At 37.3% G+C, this 10,171-nt stretch overlaps 1 protein-coding gene across 2 annotated transcripts; it reads left to right on the top strand.

The window, feature by feature from the left end:
• The first annotated feature begins 1,613 nt into the window (after window positions 1–1,613).
• Window positions 1,614–6,326, top strand: LOC108991977 (G-type lectin S-receptor-like serine/threonine-protein kinase At4g03230). Of its 2 annotated transcripts, none has more exons than XM_018966406.2 (8): window positions 1,614–3,074; window positions 3,435–3,905; window positions 4,206–4,322; window positions 4,420–4,628; window positions 4,720–4,930; window positions 5,057–5,294; window positions 5,429–5,579; window positions 5,669–6,326. In XM_018966406.2, exons 1-8 carry the CDS (start codon window positions 1,676–1,678, stop codon window positions 5,969–5,971), a joined length of 3,099 nt encoding a protein of 1,032 aa, XP_018821951.1. In that variant the 5' UTR covers window positions 1,614–1,675; the 3' UTR covers window positions 5,972–6,326. The 2 variants fall into 2 exon arrangements, with proteins under 2 accessions (XP_018821951.1, XP_018821950.1); XM_018966405.2 differs by having other exon boundaries at window positions 4,203–4,322; window positions 5,669–6,325.
• Window positions 6,327–10,171: the final 3,845 nt, after the last annotated feature.

Genomic DNA, 10,171 nt, shown 5'->3' with positions numbered 1-10,171 from the left:
TATTTTTCAATCTAAATGACTCATCAACCATCTCATAAACCATCTGTCAATGCAGTGGACCTTACAACCTTACACTGAATTTATGTTTGCAATAAAATGAGGAGAGATAAAAAAATTTATAAATAATAATAAAATAATTTGATTTAAGATATTTGATAGAATTTTGGAAAAGGAGAAAAAAAAAATTAAAAAATTATTATAATATAATTTCTGTTTTAGTATTTAAAAAGTTAGATTATTTTTTGTATTTTATTTGAAAGTTTAAAAAAATTGTAATGATTAGATAATGATTATATAAAAAAGTTAAAAATTTAAAATTAAAAAATATTTATATCTGTATAATATTTAGATGTTGAGATGAAATAAAATGAAATGAATATCTCAACATCTAAACATATTGCTACAATTTACTTAAGCATTGTCCATTCCAAGCGTATCCATTTAATTCTTCAATTAGTGGTGAAGATAAGATGGTTAGGCTCCATTTGGATGTTAAGAGTATTGATATTGAATTTATCAAATGAGTGTCATCTTTAAAATTTAATGAATTTGTGTTTAAAATCACTGCATTGAATTTAATATACATTAAAATCTTTAATTTTAAATTACAATACATTTAAGTTTATCTGTAAATTTAAAGACTAACTGTTCACACTTTATAACTATTATTTTATTACTTAAATTATTGTCTTTTAATTTTGAGTCACAATATATTTAAGGATCAAATTAAATTATTAATTAACATATAGTTAATAAATTTATAAAATATGAAAAAAATAATATTATTAAATTTATAAATTTTTTTATAAATTATTAAATTTATAAAAAATAATATTATTAAATTTTATTATTTTGATTAATTAAATTTATAAAAATTATATATTTTTTATTAAATTTTAGAGATAAATTTGATGAAATCAAATCCAATACTCTAAAAGCATTTTAAAATATCTGGTTGAGCCTGTGGAGCGAAACTAGTCAATGAGTCGTTCATATTTCATTCTTCTTTTTTTATATTTTTTGATAGGAAAACTTCATACTCAAAGGCAAAGCCAGATTTTCCGTCTCTTTGCAAGTGAAAGACAAGGATATTGGGACCAGGGGGAATAATGATGAAATTTCAATGAACATGTCACTTGTCTTCTTTACTACGGCTTAGAGGATGTAATTGACATATATAGCAGACGACCTTGACCTGGTCAACCATTTACCTTCCATGCCTTGTATGTAAAACAGAAAGGCTAAACAATACATTAATAGTACTTAATATTATGGTTTCGTACTAACTTTTATTTTTTTCAACTTCGATCAAAGGTGTCGTTTGGATTTAAAAAATATTTCATCTCATTTTATTTCATCTCATTATTATAATTTTTTAAATTTTTTTATAAAATATAATAAACAATTCAATTTTTTAAAATTTCATAAAAAACCACCCTATTTTTAATTTTCCACTAACAATATGTCAAAAAATTTAACAGAAACACCAATAACTAATTGCCACGAGTCATTTCATTAAAAATAAAAATTAAATATAAAAAGACAAGAAAAAAGAAAAAAGAAAAAAAGACTACATGGATGACTAGAACCATTACATTGGCAAGCAGATTGAGTACAAGTAACAATACTGCGGAAGAGTTTCAGTAGTTCTAGTTTCCTGCTTAATTTCTTCACAATGATAAGGAGAGGAAGCAAAATCTTCAGTACATTTTCTAAAAGTTTCTTGTCATATTCGATCTTCTTCATCTTTTGCATACATTTGTTGTGTTTCTCTCAATTATATTGCAGTGCTAGACATATTTTGAAGGAAGGCGAAAATATTACCGACGAGATCAATAATGGATCAACTCTTGTGTCGGTTGGAGGAAACTTTGAGTTTGGGTTCTTTACCCCTAATGGAAGCTCTAGCCCCAACAGGTTCGTCGGAATATGGTATCGATTGGATCCTCAAGCTGTTGTATGGGTTGCCGAACGAGAGTCTCCAATACCTACCGGTGTCATTGGAGTCATTAGAATTGCAGAAGATGGCAACCTCGAGGTATTGGATACAGCTACAAAGCATACATATTGGTCTACACAACTTGAAAGATCCCCGTCTAGAAATCGGTCTGTGAAGCTCATGGATTCTGGAAACCTGGTCTTTAGCGACGATCAGTTTGGAAAATTAGTTCTGTGGGAAAGCTTTAAAAAACCGACCGATACATTTCTTCCAGGTATGAAGATGAGTGAAGGCCTTACATTGACTTCATGGGCTAGCGTTGGTGACCCGGGAATTGGAAATTACACGTTCACACGAACTCAAGAAGAAGAAGAAGATGATCAAGTCTACTACATGATTATCCAAAAACCACACGTCCGTTACTGGACCAGAAGTTTGAGATCGAACTCTGAAGAAACGCGTGATCATGTCATTGAAGACTTGCTATCAAATTTCAGCATGCGGAAAGGCAGCAAGAGCAAAAAAACTTCTCCTAGTACCGACTGGTACATGCGATTTTTGCCGGCTTCGGCTCGTAATAATGGTTTAAGAAGGTTGGTGATGGATTACACTGGAAAGTTACAGTTCTTGTGGTTTATTGGTGGTGATCAACACAAGTGGTTTTTGATATGGTCGGAGCCAAGAGATGAGTGTAGCATTCATAATGCTTGCGGGAAATCTGGCGCCGTCTGCAACATTAACAATAAAATACGTCGATGCAAATGCTTGCCAGGGTTCAAGCCTCATAATCCCGAGAGATGGGATTCGGGAGTGTTTTCTGGCGGGTGCTCCAGAATTTCGGATCTATATTGTGGCGAGAGTGAGACAACCGCGTTCTTGGGCTTAAAGATGATGAAGGTGAGCCAAACAAGATCACGAACAGCTTTCCTTGTAGAAAATGAAGAAGATTGCATTAAGACGTGCCGTGACGACTGTGAGTGCCAGGCCTATTCGTATCAGGAACTTGGAAACAACATGCGAAGAGGTCAAAATGCTACCAACTGCTTGACTTGGAGTGACGATCTAACTGATCTTCAAGAGGAGTACGCGGAAGGTCGTAACCTTTCTGTTCGCGTGGCAAAAAAATCTGATATAGGTACTCCCTCCCATATTGAATATTGCAATTCTCTAGAATTGACTCATCAGTTGCTAAATTGCTTAACAAAATGGAAACCAACAAATGAAAAAACCCGTGTTGTTAAAGGTATTTTTTCTTTCTTTCTTTTTTAGTTACACTAAAAAAAATCCATAATTCTAGCTAGATATGCTAGAAAACATGAAAAATTAACCACTTCTTTGCCTAATGACTTGTTACTCGTGGGCTGTCGATCGGGGGTATACACAAAAGTAGTTGACATCATGTTGTCAAAACAGCCAGATCGAGCTTTGATTTTATAATGGTATAAAAGTTTATTTCTCAGTACTGTTACTTTAGTTTTTATTCCACGCTTTGCAGAATCAACCGCAAGGGATTGCGAGCATTGTGGAACAAACATAATCCCCTACCCACTGAGCACCAGACCCAATTGTGGCGACCCCATGTATTTTAGTTTCTACTGCAACGATTCCACCGGCCAAGTTAGCTTCATGCCGGCAAACAGTACCCCTGCCTATCGAATTGAAAGCATCGATCCAAGTACACGAACTTTTGTCATCCAAGTCAAATATGCAGGAAATCGTGCTGTTGCGGGAAATCCAGAAGGAAATCTGCGGCTCAATTTTTCATTGCCATTTAACGTGAGCAGGTGGCTTTCTTCTGATGAAGTAGAGATTAGTTGGAACCCACCTTCGGAGCCGACTTGCATATCATCCTCAGACTGCTTGGCTTGGACACATTCAACTTGCATGGCAACAACTGATGGAGAGGAGAGGTGCCATTGCAATCCAAACTTCCGATGGGATGCCCCAAACTTACATTGTGTTAAAGGTTAGGGTTCTACCTCTCATGCCAGCACTACTGGCAGTTTAAGATTGCAATGTTAGCCAAGAAAGAATCAGAGCATTGTGATGTTATATCCAAGAAGGACTCTATCCTACTGGATTTATTTTCTTATGATAATCCGGCCCCACGCCCTGCTCCATGGCATTCCTCTAGTGTTCAATCAGCCAGCATATATCGTGCCTTCCAAAAGTTCTTCTTTTCCTTACATATATGTGAGTTATATTATATTGTATTAGATTTTAGATGACTAACCACCTTCCATATGGTCTTGTTGTATTGCAGTAGATGGTCGCTACAGGCGTTATCCAATTGTCCTGGGGACTATTGCAATTATAATTCTCATCATCTTGATCTTGTGTTTTGTGTACTATCTGAAAAGAAGGCGAGTGGCCAACAGAAATGGTAAGTTGGTAACTAGCAGGCACAGAATTTCTGTTTCTCCTCCCTCCTTTTCAGTAGATTGACAATTGGCTGGTTTTAAATTCTGTTTTGAAATCAGATAGCAGAAGTAATCAGGGAAATCAGACATTAAACTTGTATGACACTGAGAGACGTGTCACAGATTTGATATCTTCAGCGGAGTTCAAAGAAGAGGATAAGAAAGGGATTAATGTACCATTTTTTGATTTGGGTAGTATACTAGCAGCTACAGATAACTTCTCAGAGGCAAACAAGCTTGGACAAGGTGGATTTGGGCCTGTTTACAAGGTAATAACTATCTCCACTACAATCGGCAAAATTAATTTTTGAACAAGTTTACAAAGGATGATGATGTATATGCCATATGGAATGTGCTCAGGGTAAGTTTTCAGGGGGACAACTGATTGCTATAAAGAGGCTGTCACGTGGTTCGGGCCAAGGCTTAGAAGAATTTAAAAATGAGGTTGTGTTGATTGCAAAACTTCAACATAGAAATCTAGTTAGACTTCTTGGCTATTGCATTGTTGGAGACGAAAAGATGTTACTCTATGAATACATGCCCAACAAAAGCTTAGACTCATTTTTATTTGGTTAGCCTCTGAACCTCAAATTTTTTAGACTTGCTCACTACATAAATATATGAAATATTGCCAACAGAATGCATCTTAATTAAGATGGTGATTGAATTTGTTTTGGAATGAAAAATCATGTGCAAGATCGAACACTATGTGTGTTATTGAGCTGGGAGACACGCTTTAACATCATTCTGGGAATTGCTCGAGGACTGCTTTATCTTCACCAAGATTCTAGGTTGAGGATTATTCATAGAGATTTGAAAACAAGCAACGTTCTCCTAGATGAGGAGATGAACCCCAAGATTTCTGACTTCGGCTTGGCAAGAATATTTGGGGGCAAACAAACTGAGGGAAGCACAACCAGAGTAGTTGGAACTTAGTAAGTACATGTACATATAATAGAGATATGATCAATTCCAGATTGTTTAATAGACTTTGTATCACTTTTTTTGGTTGCCCCCATATACGTTCTTTAATTCACTGACCATTTGATCAACATTCGCTGTCATGCAGCGGCTACATGTCTCCAGAATATGCGTTGGACGGATTTTTCTCAGTCAAGTCTGATGTCTTTAGCTTTGGTGTGGTTGTACTAGAGATCATCAGCGGGAAAAGAAACACAGGATTTTACCAGTCAGAACAAGCTTTGAGTCTTCTTGGATATGTAAGTGAGCTATATAAATTGGTTATAGACTGTTATATTTTTCCGTCACTCTGCTTCGTAACCATTTCAAAGCTTTGAAACTCTCCCAGGCATGGAAGTCGTGGAAAGAAAACAGGGCATTAGATTTAGTGGACCAAGCATTACGTGAAACATGCAACCCAAATGAGTTTTTGAGGTGTGTTGTTGTTGGACTCTTATGCGTGCAAGAAGACCCAGCTGACCGTCCCTCCATGTCAAATGCAGTTTTCATGCTTGGTAGTGAAAATGCAACTCTTCCAACTCCTAAACAACCAGCCTTTGTTGTAAGGAGATCCCTTTCTGGCACAGCTTCTTCTTCTAGTAAACCAGAGATATTTAATGAGTTAACGGTTACCCCAGAAGAAGGTCGTTGATACTCAAGACTCTTTGTTTAATTTCTCTTTCCAAGTTTCTAGCACTTCATGTTGTGGTACTCATGGAGAAAAGGAGGGACTATTTTTCGTCTCTCCCAGCGTAATGTTTTTCCCCTGTAACAATTAATGTTCACTATACGTAAAAATATTTTAGACAACATTAAATGAGCGATAAAATGTGTAAAAGTCCACTCTCAAATCCGGACAAGTTGAGGGAATTTTTGTTTTTGCCATGCAAAAGTAGCTGTAAATATATATATATATATATATTTATATATATTATATATATGTACTGTCGTAGTTTTGATTGGTCACATTTTTAGGGGTTGGTATGTCTATCTCTCCCATTTGTCTCTTTAGTTTGGGACACATAAGTAAAGCCATTGTTGTGTGGACCAATATTATAAAAGATGAAATGGAGGTTGGTTGTCAAAGGCAGGCCACATGTGATGACGTTGACCTGCCTGCATGCTCTAAATTAAACTTCCTTTTAATTTGCAAGTTTGTAATTTGTTTGCGGATATGATATGCGATTTTGATGATATTGATGATGTCGAAATCTGTTCATTAAATATATACCATTCATTTAAAGTAAAATGAAAGTAACGGGCTATCATCATGTACTGTATTGGGAATCAGATAGAAAATGACTAATGCTAAGAGTCCATGATCCCCAACCAATTGAAAGTAGTCTGTAGTTGTAAGAGACCCAGGTGAGAACCAAAGCAAGCAACTTCCATAGCTCCAACAGATTCAGCAAGGAAAGGATCAGGATAAAGTGGTCTGTATTGTCTTGAAGTTGCCAACACCAACCCATTCCAATCTCTTGCAATCAGACCAATTCCAATTTTGCATCTAGATTTGTCAATAGCTGCGTCCCAATTAATCTTGATAACCTGAGAAGGTGGGGGTAACCAAGTTGAGTGTATCGGATGTTGCTGTCGAGTCTGAACTGAATTCTGAATTTTCATTGCCAACAAATCCTTCAGGATTGACTTGCCGTGCTCAGCTACTAGATTTGGCCCCTTGAAATCTTTTTGGAAGACATAAGCATTCCTTCTCAACCAAATACACTTGCTAATCACTGCTAACTCTTCCACACGCTCCTGACCCCCAACTGAATCCAGTTCAAGAAGCAGATCCCTAAGGGAGTTAAAGTTGGAAGAACTTTTTTGAATCTGTCTTGAACATTGATGCCAAACATCTCGAGCAGCAGGACATGTCCATAAGGCATGTATGACTGATTCTTCTTCTTGACAGTAGATAGGGCAATAAGGTTTCTCAAGAGCTTTCTTCTTGTACAGATTGAGATTGGTGGGTAAAGCCTCATTGCAGGCTCTCCATAGGAAAATTTTGTCTGCTGGAGGGACTGTCAATTTCCATAGTTTTGACCATAACTGATTTTGTTGAGAGCTACTCGAAGCCTGTCCTTTATCCATATATGATAATTCCTTATGCAAATGGTATGCACTTTTGATTGAAAAAGTGCCTTGAGAAGTCCCATTCCAGATAAGTTTATCCTCACAGTTTGAATAGCTTATGGGTATTTGTTTGATAAGTTCTGCATCTTCCTGAGAGAAGCACTCCTCCACCACTTGAGTCTTCCATTGCCTTGAGTTATGATCAATGAGCTCACTAATAGTAGCCTCTGACTTCACCCCTTTCACAACACCTTGAATTCTGAAGGAGTATGGCCTAGGGATCCATCTGTCTTGCAATATATTTATGTTGAAGCCATTCCTCACCCTCCATCTTGTGCCTTTTTCCACTAGTCATCTGGCTGCCATTATACTCCTCCATATGAAGGAAGGTTTACTCCCCACCTTGGCCTTCAAGAAAAGGCCATTAGGAAAATATTTGGCTTTTAAAACTTTGGAAGCCAGAGCTTGAGGGTATTGCAACAACCTCCACCCTTGCTTGGCTAACATTGCAAGGTTGAAGCTGTGCAAATCTCGAAAACCCAGACACCCAAGCTTCTTTGCCTTACCCATGAAATTCCAAGATATCCAGTGAATCTTCTTCTCCTTCTCAATTTGACCCCACCAGTAGTTCCTCAACAGCTTGTTAATTTCTTTTAAAAGGGCCCAAGGAAGTTTGAACACTGCCATGCTGTAAGTAGGCATTGATTGGATAACAGATTTGATGAAAATTTCCTTCCCTACTTGAGAAAGCATTTTGACTTTATTACTGCTCAGTTTATGCTTGATTCGATCCAAAATGAGATTGAAAGACTGGTTTCTTGATCTCCCCATTAGAGCTGGAAGACCTAAGTATTTCTCATATGGCTGGCTAGATCTCACTCCTGCAATTCTCAGAATTAATTCCTTGTTCTCATAAGACGTGTTCCTGCTGAAATGCATTGAAGTTTTCTCTTTATTGAGGCGCTGACCAGAGGCATTTTCATCTAATGAGAGTACAAACAGTAGCCTACTCCATTCAAGAGAATTTGCTTTGCAGAACAAGAGACTGTCATCTGCAAACAGCAGATGGTTTATGTGAATCCTTCCCCTAGCAATAGGAACACCTGATATGACCCTTGAAAATTCAGCATGATTAAGTAAAGAGCTGAGAACTTTTGCACAAAGGATAAATAGGTAGGGAGACAAAGGGTCTCCCTGCCTAATTCCTCTAGTTGGCTTAAACAAGTCTTGAGGGGATCCATTCAATAAAATTGAGTAGGATACTGACTCCACACAATTCACCACCAAATGTATCCAATCTTGAGCAAATCCCATCTTTTTCATCACTTCTCTCAAAAACTTCCATTCAATCCTGTCATAAGCTTTGCTCATGTCGAGCTTTAAGGCCATGTACCCCTCTTTACCAGTCATTCTGTTATTCATAGAGTGCAAGGCCTCGAATGCTACAATAATATTGTCTGAAATAAGCCTGCCTGGGACAAATGCTGACTGTGAAGCAGATATGATCTCTGGAAGAATAATTTTTAGCCTATTTGCTATTGCCTTTGAGACAATTTTATACATTACATTACAAAGACTGATGGGGCAAAAATCATATACTTTTGAAGGGTTATCAATCTTTGGGATCAATGCAATATTAGTAGCATTAATGGCATCAACATTGCCATTAGAGTTAAGAATAAACAGAACAGCTTCACATACCTCATTTTCCACTAGACTCTAATGATTTTGATAGAAAGTAGGTGGGAAACCATCTGGTCCAGGTGAACTGAGGGGGTTCATGCTAAAAACAGTCATTTTCACCTCTTGCTTCGTATACTTTCTCAGCAAAGCTTTATTCATCTCTTCAGTAACTTTTCTCTCTAAGTGAGATAAGGATTCAGAAATGCCCTATGGATTGGAATTTGTAAACAAGTTCTGAAAGAAATGTTGGAATTTTGCACCAACTTCTTCAGGAGTCTTTGCTATGGACCCAGCCTCATTTGCTACTGTTTTTATTGTGTTCTTTTTCCTCCTCTGTAAAGCACATTGGTGGAAAAATTTAGTATTTCTATCCCCCTCTTGGAGCCATCTTTGCTTAGCCCTTTATTTCCAATGAATATCATCTTCCTTAAGCAACTGGTCAATCTCTTTCTTAACAGCCTGGATTGTTCCTTGCAAGTCACCCTTATCAGCTTGCTGGAGAGCAGAGAGTTGTTTGATCTTCATGTGAAGATGTTTATTAGTAGAACCCCCTGAGGTTTTACTCCATGTCCTCAAGCTTTCTTTGAATCTTTTCAGCCCTTAAGTAGCCAATTCCAAATTGTTAGACACCATCCCTGGCCGTTTCCACGCTTCCTCCACTATTTTATGACAATCATCTCTAAGGGCCCAACTGGCCTCATACCTGAAAGGTCTTTCCCGTCTGATCAAATTCTGACCTTCTGGATCCACAGATACCACAAGAGGCCTATGATCAGAAGAACTTGCTGTTGCTGTTGTAACTAAAAAACCACCAAATTTTTCAATCAAAATTGAGTTTGCACAAGCTCTGTTGAGTCTCTCCTTAGTGAACTGAGAACCTTCCCTATTATTGCACCATGTAAATTTGTCACCTTTGAACCCCAAGTCATGTAATCCACAATCCATTAAAGCTGTTCTGAAGCCTTCCATCTGAGTTAAAGGCCTAGATCCTCCCCCAAACTTCTCATCGTAGTGTAGAATTTCATTAAAGTCACCTAGGCAGAGCCAAGGATTACTGCCACCAAGATCAAGAACAGGTAGCAACTCCCAGCTCTGA

This window comes from Juglans regia, chromosome 1 (assembly GCF_001411555.2).
Source record: "Juglans regia cultivar Chandler chromosome 1, Walnut 2.0, whole genome shotgun sequence".
NCBI classification, from domain to species: domain Eukaryota; kingdom Viridiplantae; phylum Streptophyta; class Magnoliopsida; order Fagales; family Juglandaceae; genus Juglans; species Juglans regia.
This window is presented reverse-complemented; position numbering and strand designations above follow the sequence as displayed.